General features: G+C 48.9%; 3 protein-coding genes across 6 annotated transcripts; 2 read left to right on the forward strand and 1 right to left on the reverse strand.

The window, feature by feature from the left end:
• Positions 1-1,749: 1,749 nt before the first annotated feature.
• Positions 1,750-5,028, forward strand: CBY1 (chibby 1, beta catenin antagonist). Of its 2 annotated transcripts, none has more exons than XM_063395911.1 (5): positions 1,750-1,930; positions 2,497-2,640; positions 3,332-3,437; positions 3,522-3,637; positions 4,500-5,028. In XM_063395911.1, exons 2-5 carry the CDS (start codon positions 2,560-2,562, stop codon positions 4,578-4,580), a joined length of 384 nt encoding a protein of 127 aa, XP_063251981.1. In that variant the 5' UTR covers positions 1,750-1,930; positions 2,497-2,559; the 3' UTR covers positions 4,581-5,028. The 2 variants fall into 2 exon arrangements, with proteins under 2 accessions (XP_063251981.1, XP_063251982.1); XM_063395912.1 differs by lacking the exon at positions 1,750-1,930 and adding an exon at positions 1,969-2,131.
• A 179-nt stretch (positions 5,029-5,207) lies between these two features.
• On the forward strand, positions 5,208-7,112 carry TOMM22 (translocase of outer mitochondrial membrane 22). The gene is made up of 4 exons (XM_063395910.1): positions 5,208-5,343; positions 5,443-5,561; positions 5,857-5,974; positions 6,388-7,112. The coding sequence occupies exons 1-4, from the start codon at positions 5,233-5,235 to the stop codon at positions 6,460-6,462; spliced, it is 423 nt and encodes a 140-aa protein (XP_063251980.1). The 5' UTR covers positions 5,208-5,232; the 3' UTR covers positions 6,463-7,112.
• A 222-nt stretch (positions 7,113-7,334) lies between these two features.
• Positions 7,335-17,815, reverse strand: JOSD1 (Josephin domain containing 1). Of its 3 annotated transcripts, none has more exons than XM_063395909.1 (6): positions 17,764-17,815; positions 16,697-17,503; positions 11,395-11,523; positions 11,086-11,280; positions 9,616-9,744; positions 7,335-8,147 (listed from the first exon to the last, which is right to left on the reverse strand). In XM_063395909.1, exons 2-5 carry the CDS (start codon positions 16,879-16,881, stop codon positions 9,645-9,647), a joined length of 609 nt encoding a protein of 202 aa, XP_063251979.1. In that variant the 5' UTR covers positions 16,882-17,503; positions 17,764-17,815; the 3' UTR covers positions 7,335-8,147; positions 9,616-9,644. The 3 variants fall into 3 exon arrangements, with proteins under 3 accessions (XP_063251979.1, XP_063251978.1, XP_063251977.1); XM_063395908.1 differs by having other exon boundaries at positions 7,335-8,734; XM_063395907.1 differs by having other exon boundaries at positions 7,335-9,744.
• Between the last annotated feature and the right edge of the window lie 1,095 nt (positions 17,816-18,910).

The following is an 18,910-nucleotide window of genomic DNA, read 5'->3' on the forward strand; positions in this document are numbered from 1 at the left end:
TCTTAACTCTTGTTGACAAGCCCTGCCAACTATGAGACCATTCACACAGGTATTATCCACCATGGGCACAGCAACTAGGCACAAAGGGAAGCATTCACCTCATATGCCAAGGCAGTGGGGATGGGCTGCCTGGCTTTTTCCAAGTCTCTGCATCACAAAAAGAGGCAGGAAGAAAATCACTCTGAGACCTCAGATGCATGAGACAGTTTGGTTTTACAATAATTACAGTACATTTCTACAATACTCAACATGCTCAGCGCAAGGAGAACTCAAGCAGCAACTGTGCTGAAATATACGGGTTTCTTCTAGGAAGGTGAACATTACTGCAAAAAACACCCCAACCCCAACAAACTGAGCTCAGTCCCTTGCTATCCTGTAAGGTCTTTGGCTCTTATAAGCACCCACGTGAGCTGCCTTTATTTTCTCATTTCAAAACTGTAATTCTACATGCTCTCAGCTTTTCTTCCAAAGTTCTTGCCCTCATTTATCTGTACCTTCCTTTCATCTTTCTTGCCCAATATATGCACACACATATGGGTATTAAATGGTGATAGAAGCCACAACTACTTCACAAAGACCTTGCTCTGAACAGCGAGTTTTCATTCTACTTTTACGGACATTGACTTCCCTGCCACATCTTATTATAATCACTTCTCTTATTGCAAAACCCACTGCTTTTCAGTGCACAGACTCTGATATATTGGGTCAGAAGGCAACTGTTTTTATAGCATGTGTCCTATAAGAAACAGATATTGGTTAACTGGACTACCAAAAGATACTGCAGCACCAGAGATTTTTCTTGTCTCAAGTCACTGGATTTACTGTGCTGTTTTTCCAATTCTCATTCTAAGTGAGCAATTTTCTGGTTCCCTTAAGGCAGGGTGCCAATTAAGCACTCTGTAAATGAAAGACTTAGGTTTTTGGTTTTTTTTCCTGGAGTACTAATACATCTACAAACCAAATCAAAATGGTGGTGATTCTCTTATTTTCTCCTCCTTTTATCTGTCTGCCCCCTGCTTCCCCCCCACCCCCCCACCCCCCCGCTTGCCTGCTTGTCTTTATTGTTTCCTTTTAACTAAAGTCAACAACTTAGTATCTCATGAAGCCAAAATTTTTCAGGAAAGCCCCAGGAAGTCCTCAACATAAGCTTTTTTAACAATGAAGCAAGTAACTTCAGATTGCTATTCTAACATACCTCCCGTGGAATACAAACCAGCAAGTAACACAATGTATCTAAATTTATTCCATCGTGTGCTGAAAGGGAGGACTTTGCAATGTGCACAGGCTGCAGGGACTGCCTCAAAGGAAGTCGTGTGAGGAGCTGCTGCTGTGTAGTCACAGTCTCTGGAGGAGTTCGGGAAGAGACTGGACATGGCTCTTAGTGTCACGGTTACGTTCACATGGCAGTGTTCAGTCAACGACAGGACTTGATGATCTCAGAGATCTCGTCCAACCTAACTGATTCCGTGATTCTCTACGATTCTTCCCTCTCCAGCTCCTCACCCATCAGCCCCTGAACAGTGCAGTCCAGGACACCAGACCTCCCCTCCACTTCTCCCACGCTCCCGAGCAAGGAAGGGTTCTCTGCCTAATTACCTTTTTTTATTTAGCTGAAAAATAAAAACAAACAATCCCCACCCAAAACAATTCTAACAATTCTTCCGGGAGATTCGAGCATTTTAGGGAAGGTGTTAAGAAAGCCCGGGTCAGTACGGCGCTAGCTTGACGCAGCCGCCCGTGAGCAGAACCCGATCCCCAAGCCCGCTGCCCGGCACTCCGCCCCCGTCTCCCTCCACCACAGGAGGCGGAGCTGAGCCGCGGATCCCGTCGCCACGGCAACGCCGCGGCCGCAAACTGCTCCCGGGACACGCGGCGGATCCCACGGGCGCCGGACGGCGAGCGGCGGGAGCGGGCGTGGCCCCACGGAAAGGTGCGGCCCCCCCGGAATTAAGGGGAACCTCAATGAAACAGCCCGGCCCAACCGCCCCCGCACCGCACCTACAGTATATACCACTGCGGCGCGGGAGGCATAGGGGGTGGGGGGACATTCTTCATCGGCTCCGCTCTTGCCGAGCCCGCTGATTTCGCCAGTGAGATGCTGAGAGGGAAAACAGAACAAAGCAGCATCCCGGTAGTAGCTCGTGCAGGGAATAGCGCCCCGCGGGGCTTCCCTCTCAGCTCCTCGGCGTGCCCGTAGGGTGGTACGGCCCGTGCCCCTCCGAGGTGCCGGGCCGCGCGGCGCTGGGGGTACCGGCCGGGGGCGGGGAGGGCCGGGGGAGGGGGGTGGCACCTCGTCCGTCCTGCCCCCCGCCCGGCTCGGTCACGTGGCGCTGGAAGTGCGACGGACGTGGCCGTGGAGGGCCGGTACTGCCTGGTGGCAGTGGCGGGGAGGCGGCCAGGACCCTCACCCCACAAACTGCTATCTTGGCCTGAGAGCTGGGGGGCTCTGCCTGGGGAGAACGGTCGCCCTGTCACATCACTGCTCTTGGCCCACAGCCTCAGACTCGTTGAGTCTCTCCTGCTCCTTCAGGAGCCTGCCATACGCCTGGCCAGCAGTGTATGATGCCTCTCTTTGGGAACTCCTTCAGTCCGAAGAAGACGCCTCCCAGGAAATGGGCCTCGCTGTCCAACCTGCACCTGGTGAGTCCCAGCACCTGCAGTTTGCTGCAGGAGTGCTGCCTTGGTGGCAGGGGTGGGTGGCTCCTGCTGTGGGTGCCATAATCCTTACAAGAGCTCCCAGCTGCTTCTGGGGCAGTAAAAAGTTCTTCACCCAGAGCGTGATTGGGCTCTGGAACAGACTTCCTAGGGCAGTGGTCACAGCACCAAGCCTGACAGTTCAGGAAGTGTTTGGACAATACTCTCAGGCACATGGTGCAGCTCTTGGGAGTGGTCCTGTGCAGGGCCAGGAGCTGGACTCAGTGATCCTTGTGGGTTCTTTTCAACTCAGTATATTCTATTATTCCAACTGTGCTGCTTTCTTCCTGCAGTGCAGCACCATTCCTGATCACTGGTGACTATACATTAAGCTAGAAATGGAATAGCTCAAGGAAAAATCATCATCACCCCAACCTGTAGTCCAGAACTGTGTCACTGAAAACTTCTCACCAGTGGTCTCCAAGTGCAGGGAGATGAGTGTGTGGGTGGAAGAAAGTGCAGGGATGACAGTGAGAGGAGCCAGTCCTCTACTGCAACAGTACATGACGCAAGTAGGTTTCCAGGCTCCAGGGCCATTTGGACCAGCATCTTCCACTGGAATGCCAGTCACTACGAAATGGGAGAGTGGAGGGTAGCTCTGGAATTCTGTGAAAGTCTGAGTGTGATCTCCCTGCAGCTGGATAGATCCACCCGTGAGGTTGAGCTGGGCCTGGAATACGGCACCCCCACAATGAACCTTGCTGGCCAGAGCCTGAAGTTTGAAAATGGGCACTGGGTTTCAGGTAGAGTACAGCTCAGCTTGCTGTGGTCTGAGCTAGCCATGGTTGGCAGACAATCTGTATTTTGACCTCCTTATTTTCTCCAAGAATCAGGAAGCTTCCTGGGGGATCGCAGAGAACTGCACCGCTTGCGCAAACGAAACCAGCAGCTAGAGGAAGAAAACAACCTACTTCGGCTGAAAGTGGACATTCTGCTGGACATGGTGAGCCTTTGCCCAACTCCTGCCTGCCCATAGAAGTGGAGATGCCCAAATAAAAGGCGCTGGGTCCCCTGCTGGTCCCCTGAAGAAGGCTGGTCTCACTGCACCCCACTTTCTGCTTTACCCTACCATGCAACACAGGTGTAATGGCAAAGTGACTGTGGGAGTAAAGCCTGATCCCCTCTGTGAAAAGAGGGGAAAGTTGCCCCCATCTCACAGAGCTTGTTGTGAACACTGTGAGTGAGGAGGGGGAAGCCCCTGCAAGTGCCACATCTCCTGTTTCCCTTTCTGCACAGAACATGACATTTTTCTTGCCACTCTATCCTCCGCCCTAACTATGAAACTGACTTACAGCCACTGTTTCTGGTCACAGAAGATTAAAGTTTCCATCTGCTGTCATGAGGGGTATGACATCTATCGTATGTGTAAAACTGTGAGAATTTACACTGAGAACTGAAAGAATTTACAGTAAATAAACCAAAATTCAACCATACCCAGAGATCACAGCTTTCATGCTTAAAATCTGGAGAGATATTCAGTGAAAGAGGACACACATCTATTCTTAGCTGATAAGTGATTTAGCCTTTATGACTCTAAATAAATATTTTCTTTCCTTACTCTTCATGTATTTTAAAATTGGAAAATGGCTTGTCTGGAACACTTGGCAGAAGTGCTAGCTGCTCTGCAGGTTTTCCAGGCAATTTTAGTGAAGCGTCATGACATGGCAGCTTCCCCCTTGCTCAATAGGAACAAATTCCTTCCTGCAGGACCTGCCTTGTGGCTGTAAATCTTACTTGTGCTGTGAAGTTGGAAAAGTCTTGTGAGCTTTTAACTCCCTCCTGTTGTTGTTTGCTGTGCGTTCCAGCTCTCTGAGACCACTGCTGAGTCCCACCTCATGGAGAAGGAGCTGGAGGAGCTGAAGCAGCACAGCCGGAGGAAAAAGTGAACTAGAGGTGGCCAGGCTGGTTCTGGGTCTTGGCCCATGGGATGCTGGGGCTGGCTTGGGCCTGCCAGCCGTGTTGGTACTGTGCGGAGGTACTTTGTTCCACGGGACCACGAGTGCTGAGATGCCTCCAGTGTTGTGTGGTGGCGTGGGTACTGCTAATGGCTGATTTGGCACCCAGCGCTGTTAATAAGAACTATTTTCCTCAGAGCACGTCACCTTGTTACCTTTCCTCACCGCAGCCCAGCATAAGTACCCTCTTCTCTAAGGCAGCCGGGCAAGAGGCGGTGGAGAAGATCCGTCTCCGTGGGGGCTCCTCCTCGCCTTCTCTGCTCCCGGAAGCGGGGAGACCTCTGCTCACTCCCCCTGGGGAGCCCGCGGGTGCTTGTACAAGCCTCACCGTCTGCCTTGGGCGAGCAGGATGCTGGAATTGCTCGTTCTCGAGAGTTTTGCATATTTTACATAAAACCTTGCAATTAAAACCCGGTTCTGAGGGTGTTTGTAACGCGTCGCGCTGTGCTGCGGGCTCCGGGGCGGGCGGCCGATGCTCCTCCCGGCCGCCAAGAGCCGCTGCTCGCCCGGGCTGCGTGGCGGGAGGGCCGCCACACTTCCGGCGGCGTTCTGGCCGCCGCTCCCTCCGTCCTGTCTGGTGGCGATGGCGGGCGCGGCGTCCCTGTCCCCGGAGGATCTGCTGCCCAAGGGCGGCGCGGGCAAGGCCGAGGAGCTGGAGGACGAGCTTGAGGAGGAGGACGACGACGACGAGGAGGTATCGGGGCAGGGCGTGGGGAAGGCCGGGCGGGCGCGGTGACCCCGCGGGGCGCGCAGGGTCTTGCGGCGGGGCCTGACATGGTGGTGCCGCCTGCAGCTGGACGAGACGCTGGCGGAGCGGCTGTGGGGACTCACAGAGATGTTCCCCGAGAGCGTCCGGTCGGCGGCCGGGGCTACGTTTGACCTATCGCTGACGGTAGCGCAGAAGATGTACAGGTGAGGGGGCGGCGGGCCGGGCCGTAGCCCCTCGGAGCGGGCTCGGCGGGCAGAGTAGAGGCGCGGGGCGGCTCCGGCGGCTTTCGCGGTGGCTTTGGCCGCTGGTAGCGCAGTGCGGGGCCTGCGGGGAGCGGCAGATCCATGGTGTTTATGAGCGGCTTGGGAAGGGCGGGGATAAGGGGACACCCCGGAGCTCAGGGTTGGATTTGGAGGCAGGCTTATGGTTGAGGTACGGAAGGGAAACGCGGGATTGAGCCAGTAAGAACTGACTCCTAGGGTTCTTTCTCCTTGATAGATTCTCTAGGGCGGCTCTGTGGATTGGGACCACCTCCTTCATGATTCTGGTTCTTCCTGTTGTCTTTGAAACCGAAAAACTGCAGATGGAGCAACAGCAGCAGCTGCAGCAGCGACAGGTGAGGCAGGGAGGCCGAGCCCTCTCTCCCGGCCCTGCAGAGTTTGCTGGGAGCACCTGCACCTCCCACTGTGATCAGCTGCTGGGAGAGCCTGGGAAGAAGGATGCAGTCTGTTGTTCGCTGTGGCCTCACTCATCCCACCAGATTCTCTGGCTGGATGTCCTGATTGGACAGTCCTGCTGATTCCCAGTCCTAGGATGGCAGCAATCCCTGGCAAGCACAACGTGGCTTTCACCAGCTGAAATACGCTCTGATGGGCTGAAATAGGGGCTGTGGGCGGGCACTGACCTTGGCTGTTGCAGCAGGCGTGGGACTGGTACTGCGAAGTACCACCAATACCTGTGGGAGGGGGGAGAGCCTGGCAAGATGTCTTGTGTCCTTGAAACCCCTCAACCAATTGTTTTTTTTTCCAGATCCTCCTCGGACCCAACACAGGGCTCTCAGGGGGAATGCCAGGGGCCCTGCCTCCATTGTCTGGAAAAATCTGATTTGTGGAAGCTGAGTTGGATTCATATCAAGTGGGAAGACCTTGCGATTATGATATATTGAACTGTTGATTTGTTGGGCCAGGGCATTTTTTCTTTTTATTTTTGGTTCTCCTTGGGGACATTGACCTGTTCATAATGAGGGAGGGAAGCCCCCCTCTGGACCTGATGATGGCTCCTGTCTGCATCCCCCTCTCCTTTAGAAATCATGAGTATTTCCTTTTATTCAATCACTATGCCATAACCAGTTACAGACTTGGACCGGGGCAGCTCCTCTGCCAGCTTCTTGGCCCCACAAAAAACCCTGGGGCACAGGTCAGGCTTTGAGAAGCAGCAGACACAACAAATGCTTTCCTGCCTGATTTGGGAGCTGAAGGACAGTGGTGGCAGGAAGTGTGACTTTCCCAGCAGAGGAAGGAGGGGTGCTGGTGGCAATCAATACCCCATGGAAAATACTCTTTGAGAAGATGCGTCTGCAGAAACACTTTTTCTGCAGCTGTGTGTGTGTGAGAAATGAGGGAGCAGCAGGCCAGGTTTGAGACGATCACATCCATGCAGATTCTCTGCCTCATAAAGTAGAACAGACATCAGCTGCGTATTTTTTTGTATGGAATATTAAATAAATCCAACCTGAGCAGTGTGGTTTTAATAGATGTCCTTGAAGGAGTCTCAGTTCTTTCAGAGCTGCCGAGGGATTTCTGGGTAGGGATCTCTCCATTTCATGCACAGCCTGGCTGTGCAGAAGGACCAACGTTGGCTTTGTCAGCATTAGAGGGATGGGGAAGCCTTGCATGGCTTAAGGGAATTCTCTGGGAGGTAATCTTACCTCAGCACCAGTGTCCACCATTCAAAGTTCTAAACTCACAGAAATGTGGTTTTATAACCAAAGGAAAAAATTTATTTATCCTTTACATACTTTGTTACAGAACAATTCAATTGAACATACAGAAGTGATACAACATTTATATGGAAACTTTTTTTCCATTTTTAATATTTGGTTAAACAAAATACATCTCTGTAAACAAACTCAAGACAAGGCTCTAATAAAACCAAACAAGCAAGAAAACGAAGAGGGGCATCCCCACGCCCAAGTAGTGGGACTGGACCAGCTCACCCATCTTTGGGCACAGCAGCCTCACCCTCCACGGGGATGTGATCATATACTTTCCCTTTACCTGAGCAGCTGGATCACACTGTTTCTCCCCCAGGAAAGCAGCTGACATACAAGGTAAAGCAGTCCCAAAGTATTTTAAAACATCTTTGCATATTGTGCACTGATCCATTGGCTTGCAGTTTCCATGCAAACAGGGTTTTTCTCCAAAGTGCAACTTCGATCAGCATAGAAAATGTTGCTGTTGAGATTTATATTTTCCCCTCTTGAAGAAATGGCTTCAAGTCAGGAGCAGAATGCCTGCAGGCTGAACATCCTGCCTGGAAAGCGTTGTAAAAACTCTGCCAGCTGGTATTGGTCATTGGAATGTGTTACGAAATAGGACTTTTTAAAACGCAGAAGCCATTTGCCCTTGACTGTGAGAGGCTGTGCTCAAAGGACTGCAAAAGTGCTTGCCAGATGTCCTGGGGTCAGCAAACACCCTTGTCTGTCATCATGTGGCCTCTGTTCTCTGTTGGGATGGTGCCACTTCGGTGGTCTGTCAGGTTCGAGCACCTGCTCATGTGTCTGCAGAGCTCTGAAGAGAAAAATAACTGAGAAAAGGTCATTACAATCCTTCCTTTCACCAGCTCAAACAACAGTAGTGAGAGTTTCCTGCATGATGGAACATGATTCTTCAAGCTCCATCAGGTCCCAGAGGTTGCTGTTCAACCAAGTCATGTAATGATGGAAGCAAACAGCAGCTCAGCCACGATGCGCTAAACACAATGAAGTCAGTTCCAAATTCAGCATTTCCACCTCCTGCCATGGAAGGCATGGCTAAGCTACAGCTCCTCTGGCTGACTGGAAAACAGCTGGTAGAGATTCCTCTTAGTGTCTCCATGTCTAGTCTCACTTCCCCATGGAGGGCAGGAAAAAGCAGTCCACCCATTTATGGAATGTTTTTTTTGGCCAATGCTAAAAGAGAGGTTGGTTCAGCTGCCAAGCCAGGGTGTCTCCAATGCCTGAAAGTTCTGGTGGACCCTCTGCAGCTCCCCCACCAGTGGATGATAGCAATAAAAGGGCAAAACTGATTGCTATAAAGGCTTCCCTCCTCAGCCCATTTTTATTTTATAACTTGACCTCTTTCATTTCACATGACATCTGTGACTGTGGGCTAGACTTCTGGAGAGAGGAAAATAAAAAGGAATTAATTTCTTTGAAAACCTCTTCAGCTTCATTCCTCTCTCCAAGGAACCCCTAAACTACTGGGTGACCATGCAGAAAACCAAACTGTTAAAAAATACTAAAAAGAAGCCCACCATAGCATGAAGAAAACCAAGCAGATTGTGGCCTCTCTCCAGTCGGGCTACTTGATACTCCTCAGTCAGCCTGTGCTTGTTGTTTCCATGTCACCTTAGCCAGACACACACTGCCAAACAACCACTCACCACATACATAAATCCTTGGAGACTCTGGGGAAGAATCCTCTAGCTACCCAAAGAATTTCTTGGAAGATTACACTGGTTTTATTATTGTTTCCTAGTTCCTGGTACAAACCAGCCCTAAGAAGCAGAGGGTAGTGCTGAGCACCGTACCATTCCTAGTGTTTTGAGTGTCCTGAGAGACTCTTAGCAATTGCAAATGTCTTCATGACAACTTGTTTTGGAGGGAGAGAACTGTAAGCAGGCGGCAGTGTGCTCAGCCCCTGCTCCCTCCTGACAAGCTATGGAGGGAGCAGTGTCCCACCACACACAGCCTTGAACCATGTGGGGAAATGGAGGCTCAGGGTTTCCAGGCACTCTTTCCCCCAGCCCAGTTTTTCAAGAGCACGATGCCTTCCAGCTAGCCAACGGGCACTGCAGCTTACCCATCTTGCAATTAAAGTGATTGGCTTCCAGTTTCCTCTGCTCTTCCCTATCCACCACCCCCAATGTCCTGTGCCATTGCCCTATTGCACCAAGGAAGGAAGAGAAGAGCCTAACAAAGGAAATTCCAGATGGTAAAAGTCAGGGCACCCATTATCCGGGTTTTAGGACATCAGGAGTTTGGTAAGAGGGAAGGACCTGTAGTGGGAGGACAGAGTCAGCCCAGGTCACACGTCAGCTCTCCAGGTCTGATGTGCTTCCACCTCCTCTGGCACCACCAACAGGAGTTCACAGTTCTTTCCTCTCAGCTGGTGTTTCAAAAATTTCCTATCATAAAGAGAAATAGAAACAAGTGCTACTGAATGTAGAACTTCGTCATCTGCAACAACAACTAAATGCAACTAACTGTTCAGATGTGACAAGAAATGGGGGAAAACCCCACTGTCTTTAGTTATTTTTGACAGAAAAAGCCCACAAATATTAAATTGGCCCAATAGATTCAACCACCTCTACCCAGAAAAGTCTCAGAATCAGGCAGACATTATCTTAACCTCAGCAGAGATGAGTCTATATAGATGCTACTTTCTTACTTTCCAAGGTAAGAAAAACAGAATTAAACCCAAGTTTAGTTTCTTCATATTTCCAAGATCAAGAATCCCACCTTAACTTAAAATAATTTCAACAAATCTGGGAAAAATTTTTCTTGTAAAAAAAGAACACCCCATCATTTAGATGTCCTTAGCAGCACTGTACCACTTGGTCATTTGACATGGCTTTTTAGCCCTTTTGTGCACCTAAGCTTTTTCTAATAACAAACTTGGATTACTTCCAATAAATATGAAAAAAATCAACATTTTCTCCAATATCTTTTGGTCCAGATTTCCAAAATTCGCAGTAGAGAAAGCCCTTCTTTATTGCAGAAGAACAACACACTTAGGATAAAACGCATCAAAACCTCTGCAGAGTTGTTTCATAAGAGAGTTACTTCACCCCAGAAATTTACCAGAACTTCCATGGCATGGCTGGCTCTGCAAACACTGCACATTTGCAATCCCTATCTCAGAACAAGTCTAGTCAAGAAGAAGTTGCTTGTTACAGTACCATGGAACAGAAATCATGAAACACGAATCAAGAGCAGGTGAAACTTTATAAAAGTATTTCCAATGACCACTTGTGTTAAGTTTGAAGAGGGAAGGGAAGCCAAACCAGAAGGGCAGTGTATGATGTTAGGAAAAGTGATTCCTAACAAACAGCTCTTACTGCTGCCAGGGATAATATTGCACTTTTAGTCTGGAAAGCCTCGGGTTGGAAACACAGATTGTTACTAAAGAGGCAAAGAATGCTGATACTCTCATGTTTGAGGAGGGAGCAGGACACAGCACATTGTGTTGCAGGTGTCACCCACTAGTACAGGAGGTGGCCTCTACCTTCGCCACCAGAGCCAGACATGTCACAGACCAAGTCATGCTCTCCTGAGCTCACAGAGACACTACTGCCAAAAGCATGTCCCCAGCTTTGCACAAATGCGGCATAAATCCAAGTGGAGGCAGAAGAACCTCATCACTCTCAAATTTTTACTATTGAAGGTCAGCCATACATATTTCAATTGACAACTGTTTAAGAACAGACTTCTTACCTCCAACAGGGAAGGATTAGAGGAAATCCTACCTGAGCTCACTTTCACCTCCAATCCATTCGGGCACCTTGAGCTTGGAGTCAAGGTTGTAGTAGGTACCTCCCACCTCCCGGACACAGATCCAGTGCTGTCGCTTGAGGGGGAGCTTCAAGGGGCCCCAGCAAAGGCTGGAGGGCAGATTCATGATGAAGCCCATCACATTAGACAGGGCAATGGCATTAACATCCCTGAAAGAGTGCAGAACACAAGATATCAACCAGATTATGTACTGGTGCTTTCACTTCAATCTCTTAATTTTTACAAAAAGTAGCCACCTTCAGAATTACACAACTTCTCAGTACCTGCGCTTATCCCACCAAACCGCCTCGTAGCCTTTGGTCTGAAGTGCTGCCATAATCACGTTCACATCATAGTTCCCATTCCCCAGCATGCTCTTCTTGTGGGGGGTCACCATGGTGTTGGGAGACAGCCTGCAAACAGAAGAGGAGACTGCTCTAGCAGATGTTTGCTGAACCTAAATTCCACAACTGGAAAGGGGCTACTTGCTGTAAAACTTGAAGTCCATTTTCAGGGGTTTTGTGTTTAAACACAAACTACTCCATCCCCCCCTTATCCCTCATCAAATGGGATGAGGGAACTAAGTAATGCATTAAGAATAACTTTGGTGTACAAAGTTCAAAATTCCTGCTTTGATGCAAAAGAAGTCACAAAGCTCTTCCTCCCTGACCCCTTGAACTGGTACTTCTGAAGGATGCTTCAATTATGATTTTTCCTCAATTTACAGTTGAAGTAAATACAGTTTGCTATTTAGGACAACACCTATAACAACTTCAAGCGTTCAACAGTCAATACCATTCTCGAAGACTGGATGATAAAAAGGGGCAGGGGAGGTTGGCTGCAGGAAAGGTTGTTCTTCCCCCTCCACTGAAAAAAATATTCAGACACAAAGCTGTGAACATACTTGGGGCTGGTAGCTTTCTAAAGTGTTGCTGTTACTAGATGATAAAAAAAAGTATCTGTTGCTGTAGGTAACTAAACAGATAGTCCTGATGCAAACAAACCTCTTCAGCTTTGACCTGTAAGTTTGCTTAGACATCACTTGCATTACTACAGCATCTAAAATGCAGAACACCACAGCCCATCACGTTCATGTAATTGCAGAATATCCTGAGCTGAAAGGGATCCACACAAAGTCCAACTCCAGGTCCCAGATAGGACAGCCCCAAAACCCACACCATGTGCTTGACAGCATTGTTCAAAGGCCTCTTGAACTCTGTCAGGCTTGGTGCTGTGACCACTTCCCTGGGAAGCTTGTTCCGGTGCGCAACCACCCTCTGAGTGAGAAACCTTTTCCTAATGTCCAACCTAAACCTCCTCTGACAGTGCTTCATGCCATTCCTTCAGGTCCTGTAACTGGTCACCAGAGAGGAGAGATCAATGCCTGTCCCTCCAGCTCCTCTTCTGAGGAAGCTGTGGGCTGCTATGAGGTTAGGTTACATGCTAAAATACACAAGGGCCTGTGCACAAGTTCAGGTAACAGATGTGAGACATAACAGAGATGTGTGGCAAAAAAGCCTGTTAGCCACTTCAATGGTTTTATGTTTCCCCCTTCCGCTCAAGAAATTTTGTAAGGAGGGAAAACAACAGGATGTACCATTATGATGATGGCAGCAGGGAAAGTAAGCATGAGAGAAATTGGGAACAGAGAACAACAGTCACTGATGCCAATCCAAAGAAAGTCAAGGCTCAGATGAGTCATAGTGAGTTGCTGCTTCCATTGATAAGGACTCCATTAATTCTACTAGTGCAAATATCGGATTTTGTATCATCCAAACAGCTGTATTTTACCTGCCTCCTCCTCCTCCTCTCAACTCCATCCCCAAAACTCCTAATGTTCCTGCATGCTTTTTGCTCAGCTTTTAGCACCCTGCATATTCTGTAGGCATATTTCATCCACTGAAAATCCCTCAGCCCTTCTGCATTCCAGCCTTTGTTACCCAACAATTCATATTTTTTTAAAAAGGCATCCATGCAGCAGTGGCAGAAGATGTTGGAAAATTCTTTTTAACTTTAGCACAATAGTGCTTGATCCCTATATCTGTGATTATTGCTTTATTCTGTACCATATAGTAGTTTGTACAAATGCCATACATTAATGTGGCTTTGTCTTAACTCCCTACATCTGTGAGTGATATTCTTGTACCAGCTAACACTTCCTTATTTACCTATATCAGTGATTAAGATGTACTAGCAGATATTTTAGTTTTGAGAACAAACATAGAGTGCCAGGCCAAAGAATGATAAGAGAAGCGCATCATGACCTGACAACATATTTGAGATATTCTCAAGGTGAAAAGATTCATTAGAGGATCCAGAGCCATAAATGGAAAACTTGGGGAATAGGATGTTCCCAAATGACCACCAAGACCCTTACCGACATCCAAATAAATCCATGGAAATAATTAACATATATGCATGCATTCAGGAAATATAATGCATATAATACAAATGCAATGACTTTATACTGGTTTCATATATATAACCTGGTTTGGTTATATGACAGGTAGACTGCTGGGTGCACATGTTAGGTGGAGCGACCCGCATGCACCCAGCATCGTGAATAAAGCAATCTCAGCTTTCTTTCCTAACCAGATGTGGAGAGTTTATTTCCCAGTTTTTTTTTATTTCCCAGTTTTCAGTGACACCCTGACAGCACAAGGCATTTGACAAGAACATAGCAGTGGACTGAGCAGGGAGTTTCAGAGCAACCAAGGCTGGAGAGGCTACAGTCAGGTAGCCTTTGTTTTCAGCTGTGAGTCTTTCTGCAGTGGAGCAGCCTACAACAGAACAATCTGGGAAACGTTCACTACAGAAGGGAGAAGAGTCCACAATACCATGGTAAGAGAAAAAGCTGTTAATACCCACCATGTGGGTGTATTTTACTAATCAGAGACAGAACCTGCAGCTTGTCACACCTCTTTCAGCATCTCCGTAAAGCAAGATCACTTGACTACTGCTAATTCCTCAAGTTCATTGCTTCAGCCTACCAACTCTCCTGAGTGCCAGCGAGCAAGGAAAACCTTATGATTCAGAGAGCCCTTTGGGCTGCAGAAGCACTCTCTCATGGTACCATTTTCCAGAGACAAGCTTATTCAAGAGCTGAAAGAACACATTTGTTTTTGTTCCTTCACATAACTTCAAGTGCCCCAGAAATGCAATGAGGTGACCGGCATGGGCAACAAAAAACTGGCACCTGTGAGCACACTTGCCCCAAGAACCACCTCAACATCCTGACCCAGACATACCCAAGCAGAGTCCACAATCATCAGCTGAAGTATTCTGACTAGGCAAGGAGTTAAATTGTTGTTTTGTTTTTTTTATCTAGCCACTGAGCTGAGGAAGACTGACAAAGTTGGACAGAAATCCAGGTAACAATCCTCCTGATCTTTCTACACCAGAAACTTTCATCAACATGTTGTCTTAACACAAGGGGCTCCAAGATTCCTGCATGCAGTTGTCTTTCCTAATCAGGTCTCAATATGCAGACTCCAGTGAAGTGAAGAGATTTTGTTTGTACCTCCATGCAACACTTGGAACATACAACCATACTTCCTGCAACAAAAGGCAGAGGAACATCAAAAAGATATTACTTGTTTTAGAGGAAAGAAGAGGGAAAGACTACTAAATCAGAGGGGTGCCCAGACCAGGTTTGGCATATGCTTCAGATGATAATCATCAGTCTACCCAGGCCTTACACAATAGGATGCAGCAAAAGGGAAGCTAATGATTAAGCAATACAGTTCAATCATTCTCCAAGAAATGTGGTAGAAACTAGAGCTTATTTGTGGTTTTGTTACCCTGTCAACACTGGGTTTAAAAATCAGACCTCAACATTTTTGCAGCTTATTAAAATATTCACCAGTCCTTTATCATAGAATATACATAGAATACATAGAATGTATACATAGAATGTGAGTAGCCACAGGAAAACACAAGTGACATATAAAGGGCAACTAAATTCACACTTCTTAAAGGCAAGTCAAAGAGCTACACACAAGTAGTCACCCAACAGAAATAGAAAGGCAGTGGCAATTCTTATGCATAGCTTATAGCTCATCCATTTCCAAAAGGAATATCCATGTGTATTTCCATACTACCATGGGGCTGAATCAATCTGCTTATCTTGATCTGAGTATAAGGATGGAACAACTCTAGGTTGGAATAAAAGACAAACTCTCCCTTCTAGGGAAAGAAGTTCAACAGGAATAATATCCAGTCTTTTTCTGAGAGGTTTCATGCTGCACACTAATTCTGTCTCACCAAATGCAATGAAAGCCAACTAATTAGATCATCACACTCCTTCTACCACATGAACTGCTTCAGGCCAAGAGCCATCCAGCTGTGATTAAGATTCAGACAATTGCTGCTCTGGAATAAAACCAGTGTGTTTTTGCTGGACAAAGAGTGCCTTGAGCATGCCATGGAGCAGCTCCACTCCACCAGCAGGAGTTTTATCTACAAGGCTATAATAAATAGCATTTCAATCTGATACTTGCTGCTGTCCTTCACCACGTTCTTTTGCTAAAGACAGGCATGAGTTCGATGAGTCAAGCACCAGTTTCATGAATTTGCCAGTTTTCAGGAGAGCAGCAACAGGCCCACAGCTCCCTGCTCATGAGCACAGGTTACCATGACTGCCTCATCCCACAGCACGTGCTGCCATGATGTGGGATCTCCTCCCTGTCACAAAGACAAGATACTGGCAACTGCTGGTAACAGGTATTCAATCATAACTTACATGATGTTTAAAACATCTGCAGGTTGAGTATCAGAGAAGAGCCATTTTGCTGTATCATCACTTAGCTTCATAGTGGTAGGTCACCAGAACTTATAAAGGCTCACACACGAGAATTTCCATAAAGCATCAAAACACCATAAAATAAACATGGACCAAAATATGAGCTATTGCACAGGCCACATAATAATTTATATTCATCCCTGTAAAACTCAAACCCATTTTATTAATTATCTGAAATTACTGGGAAACATTTAGCAATGCCACAGGAAACAGGCATCCAGCTACTGAAATTAAATCCAGTTTGAGAGAGTGCAGAGTCTTGTTGCATGGAAAAAAAAATCCCTAAGAGTTGAAGAACTCTTAACTTCTAAAAATCTTGTAAGTGTTGCAGTACTAAGTCAGTAAGTTTTTATGATGACTCGTTAGTCATTCCTGCCACCTTCACTCTCCCAAGGCAATCCCCAAATCCATTATTAACATCTAGGTAATTTATCTACAAAAGACAGCCGCAAAAATAGGGAAGACAGGTGGAAGAAGCATTAAAGTGAGTAGAGAGGAAGACAGTACTCCAACCACATGACAGCATCTGCAATAAAGCCCTTGGACCCCAAACTGGGGGGCAGAACAGGTTAAAAAACAAGCAAAATGAGAAAGAATTTCTGCATGGACGGAAAAAAAAAAGGCTAGAATTAAAAAAAAAACCGAACAAGATACATTCAATTCAAAACAGTAGCACAGTCTGAATCCCTCCTTTTCTTTCTGCTTCCGCCCAGACAACACCCAAAAAAATCCTCCAATCAGCAGAGGACAAGGGGAAGCTAATGCCAATACAGAGGGCATCCTACCTCTGGAAAATCTCCTGCAGGGTTTCCCTAGTGAAGGCATTGCTGTCCTGGAAGACATTGTTGAGGGCATGGAGGGCACACAGCTCCCTGCGTTGCTTCTCATGGTAAATATGCTGTGGCAGTAGCTGGGATGGCTCTGGTGATTCCGACTTGGTCTTGTCACCTTTCCATGGCACACAACTCATTTTCTTGATGGGTGGATGGGGAGTAGGTGGTGAAAAATGAAGGAGGCTGAAGTTTCTGCCTCCACAATCAAAACAGCAGCCCACTGCCCCTTTCTTTGATGGGCTAGCGCTGCTTCCAACTTAAAAATCCTCTTCTTGTGCTTCAGTTTATTCAGTAATTGCCTCTGACAGCCGGTTTTAAAAACCACATAAAGATCTGCAACCTCCCTCCACCCATACCACATAAAATGTAGTATTTCCCTCCCCTCCACAGAAAAAAAAATTAAAAATGTCAAAAAATATTATTCTCCTTAGTGTCAAGGTACCAGCTGGAATTTATCACATCGCTCCTTTTCTTCCATCTCCTTCGGTCTACAGTGCTACTAACAAAGGTACCCAGACCAGGTAACAAGGAAAGGCCCACCCCCAAAGTGCCAAAGGGAAGAAGATGAAGCCAGCGCCTGGTACTGCCTATTGGAGCACAGAGTGGTTAAGCATTTATCAGCTGGATTCCTCCATTCCTTTGGGAACGACTGAATCTTGGCAGGAAGATGCCAACAGCTCGGGAAAGGAAACCACTTCTTGTCAGACCACGAGAAACACAAGTCGAGGCTGCGGGGAAGGCGATTCCTCACAGGTCACCCTGCGCTCCGACAAAGGGAAGTCTCCGTTAGCAACCAGAGGCAGGACAAAGCCCATGGAAGCGAGGGTAAGGCAGGCGAGACCACAGTCTGCCTCGCACCCTTCCATCCCGCCCCTCCCCACCCTACACCCTCACAACCACCACCACCACTACTAAAACAACAACAGCAGCAGCGGCAAACCAAGCGGGGAGCCGTTTCCCACGACCAAGGCCCAGCGACCCCCGCAGCCCACCGCGCTGAGGAGAGGCCGCCGTCTAACCCTTTCTCGTGAGAGCTGGAGGGTCCCCGACGGGCCGGGCCGGGCCGGGCCGGGCCCCACCACCACCACCACCACCACCGCCGCCGCCGCCGCCGCCGCCGCCGCCGCCGCCGCCGCCGCCGCCGCCGCCGCCGCCGCCGCCGCCGCCGCCACCGCCACCGCCGCCACCGCCGCCTCCTCCTCCTCACCGCCCGCTCGGCCCCTCGGGCCGCCCCGCGCCGGCGCACACGCGCGCCAAACCCCACTCGCGCCACTCTCGCGCACGCACATATGAGCGCGCCCTTCCGCCCCCCCTGACGCGCCGACGTCGGCCCCGCCCCCTAGACGTCAGCGGTAAAACGAGCCGGAACACGAGCGAAAGCGGTCTCACCTCTCGCTAAACAAACAAATGTAAATCTTCGTTCTGTGCTACAGGTTGGCGCTTATGGCAGTGGTGCCACAAGCGTGCGTGTGGCCAGAGGAGGAGCAGGACAGGCAGCTTTCCCCGCCGCTCTGCAGGGGTCACCTGTTAGTCCGCAGAGCCCATCAACCAGAGAGCTTTCCTCCTTGGCGCTGGCGTCCTGCCTGGCGGCCCCCGCCTGCGGTCTGAACACTGTGAGCTCGCATAGCGAGCAGGCGTAGGGGTTTTCTGTCGGGAGCCCGGGGCGGGAGGGGCAGCAGAGTCCTTTGCGAACCGGAGCTGGCGGCACGACGGGCTGGGACACCAGGTCCCGCGAATTGCAGGGACAACCAGGCGCGCTGCCACCCTGTTCCATTGTCTGACACAACAGTGAAAAATCTCCTCTTTCTCATTAGTTAGCGTGAAAGAATGCTCACCCACCGGGGCGGGCTCTGTTGCAACACTTAGTCCCACCCAGGCCTTTGAGATCACTTATTCGATTGGCTTTCAAGGTTGTTTGTCACGAAGCCCAGCTCTTCTATTGGACAGCCGGCCCCCGACACGTCGCGCGGGCTCTGTTGTGTGTGTGTGATGTGTAGAAAACAAGCCGAGCTGGCAGTGCTTCTCCCATTGACTTCGCGCGCTTCGGGGGGGCGTGGCTTCCCCTCATGAATAACCAGGACACCCGCTCCACCCGCTGTCGCCATGGCAACATGCAAATTTATCCGCTGCGCCGCCGGTGATTGGCGGGCTCCGCCTTGGCGGGCC

This window comes from Prinia subflava, chromosome 4 (assembly GCF_021018805.1).
Source record: "Prinia subflava isolate CZ2003 ecotype Zambia chromosome 4, Cam_Psub_1.2, whole genome shotgun sequence".
NCBI lineage: Eukaryota > Metazoa > Chordata > Aves > Passeriformes > Cisticolidae > Prinia > Prinia subflava.

What these genes read in the sequence shown, in the direction of transcription:
- CBY1 (XM_063395911.1), top strand. Translation starts at nt 2,560, where the DNA reads ATGATGCCTCTCTTTGGGAACTCCTTCAGTCCGAAGAAGACGCCTCCC. An exon ending in AAATGGGCACTGGGTTTCAG is followed by an intron (nt 3,438 to 3,521) that starts GTAGAGTACAGC and finishes ATTTTCTCCAAG; the next exon opens with AATCAGGAAGCTTCCTGGGG. An exon ending in TGGACATTCTGCTGGACATG is followed by an intron (nt 3,638 to 4,499) that starts GTGAGCCTTTGC and finishes TGTGCGTTCCAG; the next exon opens with CTCTCTGAGACCACTGCTGA.
- TOMM22 (XM_063395910.1), top strand. Translation starts at nt 5,233, where the DNA reads ATGGCGGGCGCGGCGTCCCTGTCCCCGGAGGATCTGCTGCCCAAGGGC. An exon ending in AGGACGACGACGACGAGGAG is followed by an intron (nt 5,344 to 5,442) that starts GTATCGGGGCAG and finishes TGCCGCCTGCAG; the next exon opens with CTGGACGAGACGCTGGCGGA. An exon ending in GTAGCGCAGAAGATGTACAG is followed by an intron (nt 5,562 to 5,856) that starts GTGAGGGGGCGG and finishes TCTCCTTGATAG; the next exon opens with ATTCTCTAGGGCGGCTCTGT.
- JOSD1 (XM_063395909.1), bottom strand. Translation starts at nt 16,881, where the DNA reads ATGAGTTGTGTGCCATGGAAAGGTGACAAGACCAAGTCGGAATCACCA. An exon ending in CTGCAGGAGATTTTCCAGAG is followed by an intron (nt 11,524 to 16,696) that starts GTAGGATGCCCT and finishes TTCTGTTTGCAG; the next exon opens with GCTGTCTCCCAACACCATGG. An exon ending in GTTTGGTGGGATAAGCGCAG is followed by an intron (nt 11,281 to 11,394) that starts GTACTGAGAAGT and finishes GCACTCTTTCAG; the next exon opens with GGATGTTAATGCCATTGCCC.